The sequence below is a fragment of the Lagopus muta genome, chromosome 20 (genome assembly GCF_023343835.1).
Source record: "Lagopus muta isolate bLagMut1 chromosome 20, bLagMut1 primary, whole genome shotgun sequence".
NCBI classification, from domain to species: Eukaryota; Metazoa; Chordata; class Aves; order Galliformes; family Phasianidae; genus Lagopus; species Lagopus muta.
In genome coordinates this window covers 7,121,135-7,141,068 of record NC_064452.1, presented here as the reverse complement: position 1 = coordinate 7,141,068, position 19,934 = coordinate 7,121,135, and the positions used below count along the sequence as shown (strand labels likewise).

At 48.5% G+C, this 19,934-nt stretch overlaps 1 protein-coding gene across 3 annotated transcripts in view; it reads right to left on the bottom strand.

Moving 5' to 3' along the window:
- Positions 1-2,012: 2,012 nt before the first annotated feature.
- The window catches only part of CLIP2 (CAP-Gly domain containing linker protein 2), a 61,109-nt gene continuing 43,187 nt past the window's right edge, over positions 2,013-19,934 (bottom strand). For 2 of the 3 annotated variants that reach the window (XM_048966635.1, XM_048966634.1), the window contains exons 9-17: positions 19,586-19,690; positions 16,899-17,843; positions 13,953-14,010; positions 12,661-12,744; positions 11,733-11,889; positions 11,481-11,640; positions 10,686-10,871; positions 7,544-7,606; positions 2,013-6,959 (exon numbers count right to left, since the gene is read on the bottom strand). In XM_048966635.1, the coding sequence (XP_048822592.1) occupies positions 6,948-6,959; positions 7,544-7,606; positions 10,686-10,871; positions 11,481-11,640; positions 11,733-11,889; positions 12,661-12,744; positions 13,953-14,010; positions 16,899-17,843; positions 19,586-19,690 (1,770 nt within the window). In that variant the 3' untranslated portion in view covers positions 2,013-6,947. The remainder of the gene's footprint in view (positions 6,960-7,543; positions 7,607-10,685; positions 10,872-11,480; positions 11,641-11,732; positions 11,890-12,660; positions 12,745-13,952; positions 14,011-16,898; positions 17,844-19,585; positions 19,691-19,934) is intronic. The other variant, XM_048966636.1, reaches the window with a different exon arrangement.

The following is a 19,934-nucleotide window of genomic DNA, read 5'->3' as shown; positions in this document are numbered from 1 at the left end:
CCATCGGTCCCAAACACATCCGTAGAAAGATCAAAAAAATCACAGTCCCTCCATTCCCTGCCTGCTGGGGCAGCGAGGAAGGCTTGCATGGAATATTTACAATCTCTATCTGCCTTTAACATATCTATCTGTGCTGCCAGCTGTCTGCATTTGTGTGGCTCTTTGAACGCCGTGCTGCAAAAATAGTTTGCTCCGGAGCAACAGATAAAATGGTTTTCCAGTTGTCTCGCCTTCACTCTTGAATTATTTCCATGCTAATGAGAACCCTGCAGAGGCAACTCCCAGACAGCATCCTGGGGAGCTGAGCAGTGACATTGCCACTTCCCAACCCAGCATCCATTCTGAACCCAAGAAGCAGAAAGGAGTGGCAGGCAGAAAGCTGGGGAGCCAGGATTGTGCCAGAGGCACTGGGAGGGATGCTGATGCCTTGAGGGGCTCCAACGACCCAACCACCCTCTTGGCTCCAAGGTCCATATTTCAGCATCCAGATGGGGCTGGGATGGTCTCACAAGGTTAGGATGCCACTCATGCATTTTTAATACAACTCTACGGTTACAGCTGGAACCTCTTCCCAGCCCATGAGACCTCAGTGTGGCTCTGCAGCACGGCTTTGGGTCCAGCTCCATCCCATTGGCAGCTCCTCACCCTACCCAATCTGCTTTCAGCCCCTAATTGCACCTCCCCAGCCTGCTGCCCAGCAAAGCAAACCTCCCCAAAGAACCCACATCCTTATGGACCTCTCCCATACTGGGAACGACCCCAAAGACCCCAAACCATTGGTGCCAGTGCCCCATTGATGCTCTGCCCCATGCAGTCCCAGTGCTGGTCAGGGCACCTGCCCACTTGTGGCCTTGCAGCACCAGTGCCAAGGGCAAGAGAGATTGGCATTCCCAGTGGATCTGTGCAGCTGAAAAGTAAACTTAATGATGTTATCCACCAATCTGATAATTAATACCCTGGATGCTTTTTACTGAACAAGTGAGGGCCAGGACGTGCAGGGGATTTTAATGAGGGGCTTTGATGGGGAGGTTCGAGCCTGGAAGAGGACTTGGGGGTCAACGGGGGTGATTTGGGGGCTGGGATCAGCCCCAGGTGCCTCCTACCCCACATGGAGTGCCCTTGGGCTGCTCCCAGCCTCATTCCCACCTTGCCAGCAGCCAGGCACCCATTTGCCCTCTCTGCTTGGAGCTGAGCACTGCATCCCATGGGCTCTTTTAGATAACACGCTTCCAAGATACTTCAATATCAGAGAGGAAGCACTTCCCCAGGTTCTCCCAGGCAGGACCTGCTGCCCTCCAGCACCCCGATGGCAATGGGGATGCAGGCACCGGCCCTCACACCCAATTTTCTCAAAAATGCTTCTATCTGTAGTTGATCCCACTGCTATTTTTAATACAGATGCTTTATTGAGATTCAAATGAATGTTTCAAATCCTCTCTCCTTTGCATAATTCTTTTTAATTAACACTTCAAAAGGTTTGAACACAAGATCTGTGCTATTTCCCTAACGATGTTGCCCCAATCTCCTTTTCCCCAAAGCTCCCCTGCCACAGTTCTGAGGGCAAAAGCTGAGGACAGAGCTGTCCCCAAGGCAGTAGGTGATGGTGTCAGGCTCGGGTTCTGCAGGAACATCAGTGGAAGGGGTGAATCACCACTAATCCATCAGCACGACAGCCTGGGTGATGGCTGAAGTAAATGGGGTTAGGGTCACCGCTCTGCCATCCTCCAGCCCAGTATCAGCTGCTGTCACACAGCAGTGCCTCCAAAATGGAGTAAAACACCCCCAAAAACGTAAGAGCTTCTCAACAGCCTTCCTGAGTGTTGGGAATAACCCACAGCCCTAAGGATAGATCGTGGGCAGGGGATGAAGGAAAGGAGGCCCCCATCCCCATGGGTCCCCGCTCACTGGGGGGAGCCCTCCTTCACCCAGAAGATAAATGCAGTGCAGCGAAAACAGCAGTGAATTTTTGGGTTTCAATTCCTGCAAGCGCAGAAGTGATTAGACACAACAAAATTGTATAATTAGGATTTAATAAGAGACCGTCCCAGACATGCAAAAGAAGTAGGTTAGACAGTGGCCTTTGTTCAGCTACAAAAGACATTAATTTGCAAATACTCTCAATATTCTTCTTTTTTTTTTTTTTTTGTTATTTAGACTGATTTTTTGAAAGCCTCTGATAAAACAAGAAATCTGGACTAAGCATTCCAACTGCATTTCCAAGTGCAGGAATCCAGCTTTGATGTTCCCCTTGATAACATCTTTTTAGAGCCTTGACTGCATCAAATTAAATTCTGATTACTCCGATAGCACAACACAGCTTCCAAATGTATTCAGGTGACTTTTTGTTCTGGAAGGAAATAAGCTATTTTGACAGGGATGCTTGTTAGACAGGAGAGAGGTGGGGCAGATGTACCCTTGTGATGGGAGAAAGTTTGTTTCTGGTGCCATTCGGCACTGAGACAGCACGCAGTGCAGAGCTGCACGGTGGATGCTCCATGGGTGCCCTTCTTCCACCCAGCCCTTCTCAAGGAGACACCTCACAGGCACATCCCCCATGGCTGCATCCACATAGACCCCATATAGGGGTCACCAGCTCCCCTTCTTTTCCCCCTCCCACCCCAGGGCTGAACTCACATCGCCACCCCATCCCGCTGTGCGCTCGCGGTGCTCCACTCCTCGGCTCCACGGGAAGAGGAAAATAAAGTGCAAATATTATTGTTGGCAGAGATTACCAGCTCCCCCACTGTGATTTAGGCATCTTTAAACTTCATGTTTTATTAATCTTTGCTGAACGATTAACGGCACTGAAATGTTGTGTCTGCAAACAAAGGCGCACGCTGCGGTGTTATCTCTGGGAGATAGCAGGGGTTTGGGCACCTGATTGCAGCTGATGAACTGCACAGCAGAGCTACAAGAGAGCAAAGCCCTGAGCAGGGCCTGGGGCCCTGAGAAGAGCTGAGAGCAGCAGCCCATAAAGGCAAAATGCATGGTAAACACGGCCAGGTTTGGGGTGCCATGCTGACAGAGGCACCCAGATGGACAGCCAGAGAGAGACAAGGCTTTGCCTCCATCCCCATCATCCTGTAAGTGATTTTATAGAAGCACTGAAGGATTCGTGTTGGCCATCCAGCCCGACCTCCCCGCACTGAGCAGGCTGACCTTGAAACCTCACACAGCTCCGAGGTTGGGGCATCCACTGTGACAACCACCCCAACATCAACCTCTGGGCAACCCGCTCCAGGTTCACAACCCTTGTTCTTACATTCAGCCTGGATCTGCCCTCTTTCAGTTTGAAACCATTTCCCCTGGTCTGTTCACAGCAGACCCCACTCAGATACTGAAAGGCTGCTGCCAGCTCTCCCCAGAGCCTTCTCTTCCCAGTGACAGAGGCAGTGAGCACAGCACAGGGCTCAACATCCCAGAATTGTTCTCCTTTCAAGCACTGGGAGCCAGCAAAGCCAACAGTTGCTGGATGCTATCGGTCCCTGAGCAAGAAGCAACCAACGTGGTGACTGAGGGCCCCTGCAGCCCAAATCCGGCTCTTAAGGGAGACCCCAACACTCCACGCCCAGTGGAGTTTAAGGACAGTGGGAAGAAACAAAGCCTCAGGGGCCCTGGGCTGCTGGGAAGGGACAGCAGCACTGGGGCAAACATCAGCCACAGATTTTATTGTTTAGTAATGAGCTCACCAACAGCAGCAAGCCAGGAGGGGGGGTTGTACATGGATACAGATGGGGAGGAGTTACACAGACTGAGATTTGTACAGCTTTTGTACAGAAGAAATAAAATGGATCAAATAACAAAATAGACATTAGCAGTCAAACCTTTTTTTCTTTTTTTTTTTTTTGTCTTTTTTTATATATCATACTAACAAAATCTGATAGCCAAAAAATGACTAATCTACAAAATTGTCATACATACTGTACGAGTAAAAGGTTATCATCCATTTATACATCTAGTAACATCTTTATTCTGGTAACTTACATGAGGCCTATAGGATCTTAGTGTATTAATCATTCCCTACAAGGTAGTGCTGAGCTGCTAAAGCTGCAGAACAACGGAGTACTGGAATTTCTGTTAAGACTTCTACAGTGTCATTTGCATCTTCTTGTTATAACAAAACCCTCATGCATCTCTACTGCAAGGCAGAGGGGGGAGGCAACGGCACAGAGCCTCAGCACCCATCCCTCAGCTCGGGTGCTGCAGGAGGGATAAAGCTGAACTCACCCAACGCCGATTTACCCATTTTTCCCTTTGGTTGAGAGGGTTAGAGAGAAGGAATGGCCAAACAGAGCCGTGATGTACCTGACAGTGTCTCAGCCTTCAGCAGAAGCCCATCACTCAGCAGGGTGGGAGCGAGGTGGGACGCAGCCCCCGCACCGCCCTCGGGGCTGGAGATGGAGTAAAGGCACAAACAGGGCTGGTCCCTGGCCACCACCAAGGGATGGGTGCGTCCGTGCTGCGATGCCCTTGGACATCTCCCCCAAAGAACGAAGCCAGTAAGACCGAATATTGTGAAATACTTTATACACCACCACATATAGGCAAAAATAGCAATTAAACTTACAAATAAATAGAGGGGCTGGGGAACATCCTCCTTGCCCTTTCCCAGCGTGTCCCTAGTTTGGAGTCTGCCTGTCCCTGGGGATCCCAGCACAGGTCCCACCTCAGCCCCAGCCACCTCTGAGTGCTCAGGTGGAACCCAGATGTGTGACAGCACGTCCTGTGCCCAGCGAGCAGCTCCCACAGACCTGCACACGAGGACCAAGTTACACCCTGCTGCCCATGTCAGCATGGCCAGGAGAGTCCCCACCTCCTGGTTTGAGTGCATGGAGCAGCACAGCTACATACAGCCAGGGAAGATCAGCAGCATTCACTTTAGGCCACCTCTGCCCCACCTGCTGCTGCCTTGGAGAAGCTGCAGCAGCAATGAATTAATGGAGCGTGCTCCCATAACCACTCCTGGGGATCCTGCCCTGCACACAGCAAGAGTTCAAAGAGGGAAGAGGAAAACTCAAACGATGTTTCACCTATAGAGGAAGTCACTAAAAAAAACAATCAAGGAAAATATAAGTAACAAAGGAATGGAGCTCGCCCACCTGCACCAGGAGTTGCTGCAGGGACTTCAGGAGAACTTTGGGGAACACCAACCCTGAATTCTCAGGAACAGCACTGAGGTGTTGGCTGTTGCAAGCTGGAACAAGGAATGCTGTCACTGGGATTTTCCTGAGCAACTGAATACACCAACCAGGATTTTGGTCCCCTGGAAAGTCCCAGTGCTTCTTCCAGGTAGTAAGAACTGATTAAACGCTTCCATCAGGCAGGATGGGATCCCACCAGCATCATTTCCAGCTAATGGATCCCACACCCTTCCTTAAGCCAGACAGCTGTGTTTGCTGACCTGTTGCACTCCCTGAAGTCACCTCTTTCTCCTCTCCTGCTCCCTTTGAACAGAAGAACTCATCAACCCTGCAACCAGTGAGCAAGGTCCAGCATTACATCAATCTGGCAACCCGCTAACAAAAATTGCACAATTTCATAGGAAATGAGGGCAAAAAGTTGACATGCAGTGATATTCATCTGCCCATAGCCTGGCTCAGATCTCTCCCAGTGCCCTTTTCTGCCTTGTCCTCTTTCACAGGAGCCCCACTGTATCAGGAGAACAACTGAGAACTGGAGGGTTCAGGCAACCAGGGGAAGCCTGGTAAGTGACTGCTGTTATTTCCTCCTGTTTTCACTGTAGCATCCAACAGTGAATCTGAACTGGACTTCATGGGGTGCTGCCTCACAGCTTTAAGAACACATTCTCCCCTTACTGCACACATCCTGAAGTCCCTGGAGCTCTGGTGCAAAGATGGAGAGAGGAGCAAAGCTTCCAACAGAAGGAACAATCAACCAAGCAAACTGTGTGCTTCCTTTGCCTGCCTGCACCACAGCCACAGCAGGACACAGCAGCACCCACCTGCTGCTCTGAGCACTCGGGATTCCAGATGCAAATTTGGGTGCTTGCCTGAGCCTGCATTGCTGTGCACAGACATGAGAGCCGTGTGGGCTCTCGCCTTGGATTCCTTCTGCTCCAATTGCTCGTGTTCACACACAGGATTTCTGTAGCCATCAAATGCAGACAGCCCCTACTGCATGAGTGCTCCCAGCAGTGAGCTGCTGTCTGGGTCTGGTGCTCTGAAGCCCCCCTCCCCCCCCCCCATACAGATGCAGTGGATCAGAAGAGCAGCCCTGCCTGCTGCTCCACAGGGACACACCACCACTCCTTCCCCAAACTGCAGCGGGTGAGAAACAAAATAAATAACCCTCTGAAATCAGACCATCTCGCATGACACACTGTGCTACAAGTACCAAGTGAAGCCTCCATGCTGCACAACCAGATATGTCTTCTACAAGGCAGGGAAGGAAACACGCACACCCCATCTCCCTCAGCCTATGCGTCCCAGTGAGCCACCAGCCCAGCAGGTTGCACTGTGCAGGCCTTTGGGGTGAGTGGGAGGGAAGGGACAGACCATGTGGGCAGCGTGCAGCCTCAGGACATGCTTCAGTGTTCAACACCATAAGCAAATCCCTTTGCAGCTCCCGTGGGGCTGCTGGGACTCACCGACACCTCAGCTACCATAGGGTGCAGCCATCATTCAGACTGCTGGTAGGACAAGGGCAGCTCAAGCAACACAAATTCCACAGTCCAAACCAATACAGGTAAGAAACCAAACCCAGAGAGATCTTCCTGCTCCCTCCTGGAACAACAGCTATCTTGGAAAACTGGGCTCCAGGACTGTCCCGATTACATCCGTTAGTACACTATGAACATTGTCCTTCTTTAAAGTGAAAATATTGTGTCTAGTCTTTTGGAGGTGCTAAAGCCAGATGTGGTATTGTTTTTCCTGACTGTGCACAGGAGCTGATACCGGCATGAAATGATCATCTTCACCTCTTCTCTATCAGAGCTTCTCCTGGAAGAAAAGACTCAATTAGCAAAAATGAGGGCAAGCACTGAGGTCTTTTGACAGAAAGGGAAACTGAGCTGCAGAGTGGGCTGCCAGGACCGGGAATCTAGGCTTTCTGTGTCCTGACCCTCTGCACTGACCAGCAAGCCATAGTGCTGTTTCCTCAGGCTCCCCTGAGGGGCGGGTGAAGTTTGAGGCTTCAGACCTTATCCTGCATTACAAACAGCAGGAGAGAGCAGGATGGCATGGCCCAGGAAAGCCACTCTGTGAAGGGGGTGGCAGATCTGAGACTGAGCAGGTCCTGGCTCATCCTGCCAGAAGTCACACAGGCAACCGACCCAGGAGACAGAGGACAAACTCCCAGCTGCTTCCACCCAGAGCAAGTGCCTGCTGCTGGTGGGAGGCACACCAAGGAGCATCCTCCTGGTGACTTCCAGAGATTGTAATAATATAGTGTTCTCTCCACACGTGGGAAACACTGGTGCAACTTGCTGTGTTGGCAGAGGTGTCCCCATCCAAATTCTGTCCCCAGCAAAGCAGGCAAGAAAGTCACAGTCACCATTTTAAACAACATTCTGCTCGTAACTTACCTCTTGCTTGTGGGATTTATCCTGCTGGTGAATCCCATTAGCAGACCCAGAATTTCCAACAGGCTGCAATAGAGAACAGACAGTGCTTACTGAAGAGGGACACCAGTGCTTGCCTGCAAGGACTGAGGTAGGTTTGCCTTCTCCCTTGGCAGCCCAGCAACACTCAGTGGCCACTCCATGCAAGGACAGAGGAAAGCAAAAACATCACATCATTTTTGGCAAGAAACTTCCTGATCCCTGCATCCTGGCCCAGCCCCCACATTAGGGATTACATCCTTCCCAGCTATAAAACATCCCCTGAGCTCCTACACGGACACAGAACAACTCTTCACTTCTGACCCTTAAATCCTGGTAAACAAACTGTGAGCCAAGGGCAGCTTTAGCTGCAGACAGCTCAGCACAGGGAACATCACCGCAGCAAAAAGGACATTGCCATTCCCCATTTCCCATCCCTGGGGACAAGCCTGGCAGACAGGACAGGCTGTTCTATCTTTAGAAAGCCCAAGAACTTTAAACATTTATAATGTTACTTCAGCAGGGATAATACGGAGCCCTTCAGCTTCCGAATGACAGTACAACCTGCACAAAGAGGAGAAAGCTGCAGCTTGAAGTCACAGCATGCCACATGTCAGTTGTTTGTTGTTGGTGGATTGCTGGTGACAGCAAAACCAGAAGTTATGGGGAGAGAAAAGACTGACTGCCAGGCTTAAATGCATCACTTAGGAACCCCCACTGAATGTCCTCCTTGAGTCTTGCCTGGATGGATGGAGGAATAAAGCCACTGTGCTGACTTGGCCCTAGGCTGCTGCAACCATAGCCAAAGCAGTGCACATGTTGTGCATGCCAGCATCTCCTACCTGGCTGAAGAACACCCATCTGTACATGGAGCAGCCGGGGTGCCAGGAATCAGGTTGGAAATTTGATCTCAGTGCATGCTCACAATAATGAATACAAAGTGGTGTAATTCACTTGAAATTAAATAGACTCCCAGAGCAATCACAGCATATATTCTGGGGAAAGGTCTCAGTGCCAAATCCTTGTCATTTCCTGCAAAGCTGGGAGATCAGGGTCTCCCAAGACAGAAAGACCCTCTTCTTCTATTATAGGACAAGTACTTTGCAGCTGCACAGCGAGGCAGCAATTACAAGACAACGAGACAAAGACATACGGTGCCATTATGCTCCCCCAGCTCCTGAGTCTCCTTGCCTAATAGCAAGGCCAGCCATGCACATCAAGGGCTGCAGAGCGCAGGGGCTGACTAAGCCTGCAAAGGGAGAGCAGCAGCAGCTCGTGGTAATTAGAGATTTCCTCCTCAAGCACACAGTGAAGGCTCTGCAAACAATGCCAAGCCAGATCCCTGGGCAGCAGCTGCTGTCAGAGAGGAGACAGGAGGTCAGAAGGCACTGCAGAATGGGCTAGAGCGGAAACATGGCTCCTCGAGAAGCATTACTGATTCCAGAAGTATTGCACCTGGAGCTCTTCAGGCCAGCAACGTCCTCAGGCTCAGCCCAAAATCCCTGTTAACAGCTCCCCTTCATAGGCAAAAGGACAAGCAGACATCATGCTGAAACCTGAGAGCTTTGATCCAGACTTCCTCATAACTTGGGCACTTCATAAACCTGACATCAATGGAAGTGTGAAGCCCAATTCCCTCCGTAATCCTCTCCGTGTCTCTCGGTACTGCAGTTTGTAATTGAAGGCATAATGCTATCCTGTCGTATCTCAAGGATTACCTTAGCATGAAAGTATCACAGGAATGCCAAGGATAGATTAGCTGACCTCATGAAGTCCGTTCCAATTCACTTTAAGGTTATTTTCTACAGCTGGGGAAGAAATAATCACCACCTGCACCACCCCTGGAGCCAGGAAGGTGGAAAGGAGGATTTCCTGGTCTCAGGGGACTTAGCATTAAAGCAAACAGAATAACTTTCCCCACTCCTCCCATAGCTTACAACAGCCAAGGCTGTCACGATGCATTTTCATTTAACACACAGCAATTAACAGCAGGAGCAGAAGTCACTCTGGGGGTCTTGACAGTATTATGGCATGTCCTGGACTGCCACAAATTTGTCATCACCACAGCTATCCTGTCTGGTACCAGCAGACAGCACTGCAGGATGGAAGGAAATGTCAGCACCAGCTTGATGTTCAGCTGAGACAGCACTGCTCTCAGAATTGCACTTTTAACCTTGCATCCCCCTGCCTGCCTCCATGCAATGCAAAGGGCCCTTTGGAGCATGTGCAAACTGTACAAAGGCAATGAGAGAATAAGACACAGCACCCCCAAATTACCTAGCACAACATATCTACACTTGCACTGGGTAAAACTCTGCCCCTTGTCCTTGTCCACCGGCTTGTGTGTACTACTCTGTGTCCATCTTAACATGAACTGTCAATACTGCAAAAAAAAAGACATTTTTGAGCTCAGAACTTAAGTGAGCAAGTATCAGAGAAGCACCTGAGCCATCACCTGATAGCAGATGAGAAAATACAACTGGAGTGAAAGAGGACACGAGTCCATCTTTAAGGTCCCTCCCAACCCAAGCCATTCTCTTAGCCTACAAAGCTAAAAGCTTGGCACAAGGGGCAGGTCACTGCACTGGAGGAATCAGTCAGGACTTAAACACCTCAGGTATGTGGTAGAAAAGGCCAAACATGAAGAGCTCATTTATTTGCAGCCCTCGTTTTCACAAGGAAAGGTGCAAGACAACAACAGAAGCAGTTTTGCCTTCTGAGAAGAAACACAGGTATACTAGAATAAAGTGGGAAGAGAAGAGAGCAACTTGAGTGGGAACACTGTGGTACAGCAGCATACTTAGATCAGGTACTCCTGCCTCCAGGAGTTCATAGGAGAAATAAAGAATGTTTTCCCAGTCGCTTCTGAAGTTTGTGCTTAAGGAGAGCAAGAAAAAGCCCTCTCAAAGGGCAGAGATGGCAGAAAGGATCAACTTTCACACTGTAAAAATGATTCTAAAGGACATTATAAATCAGTTAAGAATTATCCCACTAACAGCTTGTGTTTTATTTTGTTTTTAAATCCAAGAGCAAGAAATATTTCTCTTCCTAGAAGAAAGAAGAATTCACACGAAATCTACATTGGAACAGATGAGTGACCTGGGCAACAGACATCTGTGTGCTCTACCTGTGTTTTCTCTGAGGAAAGCCTCATGGCTTCCATGAGCTTCTCCATCTGGTGGCCCTGCTCCAGGGCGTTGCGCAGCACATCCTCAGTGCTGACCAGGCGGTGCTGCAGCCGGATCAGCTCCGACTCCGACGAGGGGTCGATCAGGGAGAACCGCCTCTGGTCCGTCACTGCCTTCTCCTTGTCCTTGTGTAACAGAGTGGAAACAGGGATGTTTTGCATTAGAACCCATCATTGAGGAAACTGAGTACAAATCTGCAGTAACTCGATAGAACCGTGTTTTGGTTTCAACAGTAGATGGGGCCAGAGCACAGCTCTATGGCGTCAAACACAACCAGCACAGCTCTAATCTGTTCCCAACACTGCAAATGTTATTCACATTTCAACCACTGGAGGACACTGAAGTACATAGGAATTAGAGAACATTGTTTTACGCATCTTATGACCTAGGAATAAGCAGCGAGGGGAACTGACAGCCCTCCAGTTTCTCCCAACAGTGTTAGCCCTAGTTAGCCATGGATCTGAGATCTCTGGGAACAGGGAAGCAGTGGGGGAGGATGGACGCATGTTTTACTGCTTAACAGGGTGCTGCTACACCAGGCAGAGTCAGGGAAGCTCCCATCAGATGCTCAATAGCAAATGGACTAAATAATCTTAGTGGCTTTTTCCAGCCTTAACGATTTTATGAACGCAATCATCGTGGTTTGAAGCAGAAGCAACGGGCGTGAGCCCTACAGCACAGCACAGAGCCCTCTGACCTCACATCCAAGGCCAGGAGGGCCTTTAGGCTCTCACCAGCACAACCAGCTTCTCTCGCAGCCCTTTGATGTCATCTTTGAGCTTCTGTTCCTTCAGCCGCCACTCGGCCTTGTGCACCTCCCGGCTCAGGTCACGCTCAGGCCCAGGTGAGTGCCGGTTTGCCTCCAGCAGCAGTGCTCTGAGCTCATTCAGGCTCCTGGAAGCAACAGCACCAAGAGGTGAGGACATTCCAGCTGGGGTTAATGGTGGTTACAGCACTCTGAGCACACACACGTCCTGCACACTGACCTTTCCTTCTTGAGGAGCTCCTGGCTGATCAGGACCAGCTGCCCCGATGCATCGTGTGTTTTCCTGGTCAAGGCTTCCAGCTCCCCTTCCAGCCTCTTCTTTTCTTTTAACACTGTATCTGCCTTCTTTTCCGTGGTTTTGCATTTGTTTTCCAAAGCTAGGAGAAGCAGAGGATACAAAGGGGAAGAAAAGTTGCTTAGTCCTTTAATTACTTCTACTTTCACCTTTCCCAGTTCTCAGTCTTAAAAACAGGGCTGGTAAGCTCTGGATCTGGCCCCGTTTAAGGGAAGATTTCAGGAACATCACATCAAGCTCCATTTGTTTCTCTGTTTCCTCCAGTGAGCCCAAACCCCTCCTTGCTCATGCAAATGCCTTCTACAGAAAAGAAGGCTCTGGGGAGACCTCATTGCAGCCTTCCAGTACTTGAAGGGAGCTTAAAAGCAGGAGGGGGACTGACTTTTTACACAATGTGAGACAGGACAATGGGGAATGGCTGTAAAATAAAAGAGGGGAGATTTAGGTTACATGTTAGGAATAAATGTTTTACTCAGAGAGCCGCAAGGTGCTGGCACAGGTTGCCCAGAGAGGTTGTGGGTTCCTCATCCCTGGAGCCATTCAAGGCCAAACTGGATAGGGCTTGCAACCAGCCCATGCAGGGGGTTGGAAGCAGATGATCTCTAAAGTCCCCTCCAACCTGATCCATTCTGTGATTCTATCATGCGTTCTCTTGGACTAGAACTCTCAAATTTTTAGCAGCAGCACCCACTAACAGACAGTGCCATGTTTTACATGTCTTTACACGTTTTCTTTACATGGTTTTACATGTTTTACACCTGTCTTTGAGCACCTGGGCTCTTGTTCAACAGAAAGATGAAAGATGAGCAAAGAAGCACCTTGTTCCCACCTGCACTGCATTAGGGAAACTTACCACTTACTTGGGCCCTTAGGGCTTCAGTCTGGGACACCAGTGATGACACCTCTTTGTCTCTTTTACTCAGTTTGTCTTGAAGGTCTCCAGTGAGATGAAAAGAAAAGACAAGGATTAGAAGCCTAGAAAACCTTCTGTGCAAATCAGGAAGGTGTTGAATCTAGGGTCAGGGTTCAGAGTGCCATAAATGGGGTGTGATGGGCACCAGAGGCAACTCCACATCAGCAGAGAAGCAGCAGCAGAGGGGTAACACACATTCTTCACCTTGCACCTCACCACCACTCAGCACTAGGAGGCATGAGGAGGCAGGTTACACAGCTAGGAAGCCAACGATACAGGTTTAAGAAAGCAAAAATTGAGCAAAAATAAAGGGTAATGAAACTCTGAGCAAAATCTAAGTTCCTGGAAAAGTCCCAGTGATCTCCTTTTAGATTGCTGCATCCTCAGAAGGGCTTTAAAAAGGGATTTGCAGAAAACAGACTCCTTAGAGATGAATAATTGAGAAACAGATATAACTATAAACAAAGTACCATTTGAAAATGGAAGTGACAAGTTAGCTCTTGGTCATCTGGCAAGGCTTTTCTGCTAAAAACAGACCAATAAACCCTAAGAAAGAATGAAGAAACCTGAGTTTTGTAGGAATGAACAAGAAAAGGGGTGATCAGGAAGGATCTCAGGAGTCTCAGATCAGCCCCAAATTCTCCACAAAGGACCAAACTCAAGGACATCCTTCTCAAGAGGAAGAGAGACCCAGAGTCTGTCTGGGTCATTCAGGTGCAATCATGCAGCTCTGTCGTTGCTGGGACTGGGAGTCACAGCTCACCCCTTTGGTCAGGGAAGTTAAAAGCAATTCAGCTTCCAAGTGATATCATATAAACTTCCCAAGTGATAAATTCTGGGCTTTATTCAAAGGATGGATATGATGTATAGCAAGCTTAATAAAAATATCTACCATGAGCAGTGCCCTTATAGAAGCACAGTATGCTCAGTGTCCATGTTTTACCTCTGTAACATAAGGGTGGGATGGAGCGAGCCCATTTCACCCAGATCTGTCCCCAACCTGCACCGCCTACATGGTGAGTGCACAACAAAAAATGAAAACTGCCACCTCTACATTAGAGGGGGCAGACAGCAAATGCTATCTAGCAAAAAAAAAAAAAAAGAAAAAAGAAAGAAAGAAAAAAAAAGAAAAACATGACTTCTCAGGCTCCTTTCATTGTAGCTGTGCCTGCAAGAGCAGAATAGCAGAGGAAGGGACAGCACGTGAGTTGCTGGAATGCCTCATGACCTACCTTCCATGGTCTGCTTCATCCTTATCTTCTCTTCTGAAATATCATTAGTATCAATCATCTGAAATAAATGTAGAATATGAGATATTAAACAGCCCTCAACTCAAAGACTCAAAGCAAAACCAACAACCACAAAGCCCCATCCAAGCAGCAGAAGTGGGATTGAACCCAAGTCTGGATGCTTTACAGTCTTCCAAGAGGAAAGCAAACTTTTGTGGAGTTGCTTCTCCACTTGGGTACTACCAGAGGTCTCCTGATCCAGCACCACTCCATAAAGCACACCCTTTGGGATGGCTGTTCATGTGTTCTCATCAACACCTCAAGACTGCCCCTGTTCAGAAAAATGTACAAAGATCTCCATCTCATCTGTAACCTCATGAGTCTTAGACAATGGCAAACACTTCCACTGGGTGCAAATGCACTTATTGAAGATGACAACTTAGAATAACACAGCACTACCCCCAGGTACCCCACATGGGAATGGCACAGGCATAGTTCCATAGGATCACCAAGAGAAACAATGTGCCTGAAGCATTAATGAGTACAATTAAAACAGTGCAGACCTCAGGAAGAGCACAGACTGTCAGTCTTCTTGAGACACGACAGTCTCAAATGGAAGCCAGACAAACGGCATCAAACTGTGCCCAGCCTACACATGGACAACATCCACAGCAGTATTAACATGGAGAGGCTGCCCTTGGGCAGTGTGTGCCAAGTGACACAGTTGCACTTGTACCTGCTGCATGGTACCCAACAGAAGCATAGACTCTCATACAGATGGAAATCCTCTCACGTGCATCCCCTCTCACTTTTTCCTTTCTTTTCCCACAAAATCCTATAGTTCCTCTCTCCAGGCTCAGTGCAAATGGCCAGGAGATTCCAAGGGAATCCTAAACACCCTGGAGAGAGGGTGGCCATTGCACAACCCCCTAACAAGGGAAAATCCATCCCGACCCAGGAGACTTCACTTCTGCCCCAGCCAGGGTAATTTCTCCCCTACAACACCATTGAGCTGCACACAGTTGCCAAACATCCACTTCCCAGATTTCAGGCTTCATCTCAAGGCAGATTCAGGTAAGCTACAGCACGAAATTTCATTACCTGTCCAATTTGGCACCATGCAACTACCAGCCTTTGACTTCTACCTGCTTACTAACAAACAAGTAAATAATAAAAATGTTTTCCATTGCAGAGGCTACAGTTCAGCACTTGAAGCCTCCTCCCATCCAGCAGCCTTTGTTGGAACTTTAGGACACAGTGTTCAGACTGAGCAATTGCTGCAGCCACCACTGCTGAAAGCCCCAGCAGCTCATGCACACTGCAGGACCCAGCTTGAACAGAAGCAGGAGCACACCTGAAGGGGAAACACGTTGCCTGATGCATTTCTGGCACAGAAAACTGTTTAACTGCTCTGTTCTCACTTGGAGACATAGGAAAGAAGGCACGTTCACAGTCATGAGACATTGGTTTGCTCTAAATATTTGGATAGCTACAGTCACATTAAATTAGCTGTTTTAAGATAGAATTTATTCTATGACACTCAAAGGCTTTCATCAATGGATTTCTTCCCAAGTTTTCCTGATTTTAATCGACACACACTTAAAAATAATTACTTCAAGACTTCCTGGTTCTAATCCAATACCAATAAAATCCCCAGAGCCCTCTCACTTATTTAAATGGCTCTGGAACAAGCCTCAAGTTTCTTTTACATTCATTCTTTTTTAAATCTTGGCTATAATATACGATGCACTGTAATAACAACTCGCTTTTCCCAGGGCCACAGCTGTACTTATTGTTCATGACCATCTTTACTAGAGGAAACATGTTGAGCAACCCTTGAAGGACCATTAATGCTGCAGATCCCTCCTCAGCCTTTTTTCCTCCTCTTCAGTGGAGGAAGTCTTTCTGCAGGCATGAGGCTCTGACTTGGCCAACACTAATTCATTGGCTTCACTTTGTTGCCTAGCGGTACAAATGATTTCAGAGGGGTTGTTCATGCTGGCAAATTAAACACAGACATTATATCCACTTCATTGGCACCTCGGTCTGGAACAGACTACATCTCCTGGTAATAGATTTCAAATGAATGTTCTCAAAATGTGAACAGTTTATGGCTTATTTTCCTTTTCCTCATCCCCACGTGGACAAGCTCAAGTTGGCTGCTAGCTCATTTCTCATGCCAAAGCCAAACACAAACAGAGGTCCTGCTCTAGGGCCATGGGTGGCAACCTCCCTGCTTCACTCTAGTGAAAAGCCTGTGAGTCAGTCACATACTTCACAGTACCACTGCTTTTACCTAGCCTTCCTGGGGGAGGCTCAGGACTCTCATTCAATCAGGCATTTTATTTCCCTGGCCTGGTGCCACTCTGAACCCTGCTAGCAGCTCTCCCACTACAACCCCAATAAATTACAGCATTTCCTAACATCTCCCAAATATGCCATCAGGCCACGCTGCTTGCTTTCCACTCAGCTCAACCCTGCTGAGGCTCTCAAATCATACTCCATGTTCTCCCTTAGCACACACAATGCTTCTTTCACCCTGTCCTCCACCTTCCCCTGGAGGACCTTGCTCCTGAAGCCTGTTGCAGCTCCTCAGAGAACAACAGATGCACAGCAGAAATGATGCTTTTTCAGCTAAGGACACTGCTTTCTCAGAATGAGCACCTCTCCCTGCCAGACCACAACAGCCACGTTCTGCTATCACAACACTAACACAGCTTTGAACCCAAATGTGGCCCACCTGCTTTTGACTCTTACTTTCTATACCACCGTAATGGCTTTCAAGGATGGAAAGTCCCCGAATGGAGCTGCAGCACAGAAAAAGCATCATCAACAGAAAGTAAAACCACAGAAGCCTCAGCAAACTGCACAAGACAGCAGCTGCGTGCTACTCCTAGGAAGAATTATTAACGCTGATAACAACTAAGCAAAATGACCCAGAAGTCATACATTTGCATGCTGAGAAGGATGTAAGGCTTCCATGGACTGCAGCTTGTTCTCTAAGACAAGCACTTTTTCCTGCAATCTGTGGATCTCCTGTTTGTTCTGGGCTTCTGTTTTCTGTAGAGTTTCATAGTCCGACATCTTCTTCTCAGCTAAAGAAATCTGCTCTTTCAAGAAAGCTATTGCTTGTGTCTGATCTTTGTATTCACTGTGAAGTTTCTCCAGTTCATGCACCCTCAGCTCAGCATCCCGACACTTGTCCTTCACGTCCTGGAGCTCGAGAAGGTGCTGATTGCTTTTGGTTTCCAGTTGCATTTTCCAGTTGCTGTTACTTTTTTCCACTTCATCCACAGCCTCCTGCAGCTTCAGCTTGAGGCTCTCTTTCTCCTTTATGTGAACAGCCGTCTCGATGTCATGCTTTGCCTTCAGGTTCTCCAGCTCAAGCTGGTGTTCCATCTTGATGCTCTCCACCACCGCCTTCAGCTCCACAATCTCCTTGTGCTGAGTGTCAGGGCCTGTGTTCAGTGTGGCTTTGAGGTCCTCCAGAGACTTCTGGTGGTCAGAAGCTAACGTGTCCAGCTTGGACTTCCAGTTGTCCATCAGTCCCATGTTCTCATTGGTGGCCTGCTGAACCTTATGCTTTAAGTCAACGATTTCTTGCGAATACTTCTCATTGACGGCTTTCAGCTTCTCCATCTCCTGCTGGTACTTCTTTAACGTCTTCTCATACTTCTCCTTCAGCTGGCTGCTCTCCTTCTGGTGCTCCTTGTTGGCAGACAGCAGCTGATCCCGCAGACGAAGTGCCTCAGACTGCAAGCCAAGGCTGTGCTCGGGGGTCTCTGCCTGGTGTGAGCTCCGCAAGCACTGCCGCAGCTCATCCACCTCGCTGCGCCGCAGGCTCAGCTCCTCCTCCAGCTGCAGGATCCGGGACTGCTCTGCTACCGTGGTCAGCTGCAACGGGACAGAGAAGACAAAGTCAGCACCCAGTGCCCATTGCTGCACCCATCCCTTTAGGAAATGGGCTGCGGTGGAAGTAGATCCGAAGTACGTTAGTCAAAATTCAAATAAAAGGGGAAGGACACCCAGCACCCTCCAACCTGAGCACAGTTTTGCACCAGGGTAATTATCACCAATAACTGACAGCTACATCTTTGGGCCAGTTTGCTTTTCTAATAGGAGCCAACTTATTTTCAAGACAGAAATACATACCTTGGACAAAACCCTGTAAGTTTGCTAGGGAGCAGCATCAGCAGTTTATGAAAAAATAATGTCCTGAAAGGCCATTATATTTCCAGACCAGGCACCTTGCCAGATGATGCACAGAGGAAATGTGACTGCACATGCAGGAAGACCGCAAGCATTGAAACCAGCATTAAGCAAAATGTTTCCATTCTTGCTCAGCAAACCTTGGCCTACAGACCCCACCTCTGCTTGTCATTTGCTTACCCTGGTGTAAAAAGGAAAAGGGATTTTACGCGTGAGTACTTGTTAGAGTTTGTCAGGAAAGTAAAAATAAGGCTAGAGGATGCGGGACAACAAATCTAATGATGGTTAACAGGGAGCATAAGGCCTGTGGATCAGTGCCATACAACATGAACACAACCTAAGAGGGCAGAACTGCCTGCTGGTCACGGGGAGTTGGGTGTGCTCTGGCAATGGATGTAGAAGAGGAGATATGACCAGCTGAAATGTTAGGAAAAAGCAGAAGAAACAAGGAAACCAACTGAATTTCCCAGTGTCAAAATAACTCCATTTCATTCGCCGTATCCCCCACAACCACCAGCCCAGGAGGACTGGACAGTTTTGCTTTTAGTTGGGCAAAGGGGCACTCCAACCATTTAGAAACCTTTTGAAAAACCTCACAGCTGTGTTTTCAACTCTAACAAACCCACTGCTGAGAAGCAGGCTCATCACAGTGAGCTGGCCACTTCCCACACCACCCAACAGCAGGAGAAAGATCTTTCCACATCTGGCAGCTGTCAGGTTGGATATTAGGAAGAACTTCTCCTCAGAAGGAGCAGTTAGGCATTGGAACATGTTGCTGAGAGGTGGTGGAGTCACCATCCCTGGAAGTGTTTTAGGAAAGGGACACGGGTTAGCGGGCAGTGTTGGTGCTAGGTGGACATTTGGATGAGACGATCTTAGAGGCCTTTTCCAACCTTAACAATTGTGTGATTCTTTCAGGATTGGGTGCAGGTTCACATGGGCAGTGCGTACATACATTGCTGGACAAGGATTGGAGTTGTCCCATTTGGCCTCACCACTGCTCTTTCATTTTGAACCACAGCTCCCACGGCTGGAGCAGGGACAAAGGAATGCTGATTGCAATGTTATTTCCTATTGCAGCCTCTGGGCAGCATGAATCGCGCAGGGTTGCAGGTATTATTTGAGCATGTTAATTGAATGATGAGTTGTGAAGAGCTCATGGTCAAATGGTGGCATGGGGCAGAGAAGCAAGCTCAATCTGGGAAACATGTCCTCCCCGCAAGAAGCCAAGCTAGAAATCAGACAGTGCTACCATTTCCAGGGAGGGAGAGAGCAAAGAAAAACCAAACCAAATAAAAATCAGGGATGCCTACATTCAAGCCAAAACCAATCAACCGCATAAACCAAAATGAAACCCAAAGCGGTATCACGAGCATCAGCGTGGGGCAAGCGCTGTTCTGCAGGCAGGGTAAGTGGCAGTGGATTACCCTGGTGTCCTCTAATTCTCTGAGGAGTTTCTCAGCCTGTGCCTTCTCAAACAGCAGGCTCTGCTCGAGCTCCCGTATTCGGGCATGCTCCAACTGCGTCTGAGTCTGGTCACACAGGGGAAAGGAACAGTAGAGATGGGGAAAGGGAGGGGAGAGAGAGGGAGAGAGAGGGAAAGAGAAGGCTGCAACATCATCTCTGGCATACAGGATAAGGAAAGGTAGTTCACAACAGGAGGAGAATAAAGATCCAAACAAGCAGGAAAAATCCAACCAAACAGAAAATGGTCACTGTGGGATTTTTACATGGTACTCATAGCAGCTATTCACAACAAAATGCAATCCAAGGGGA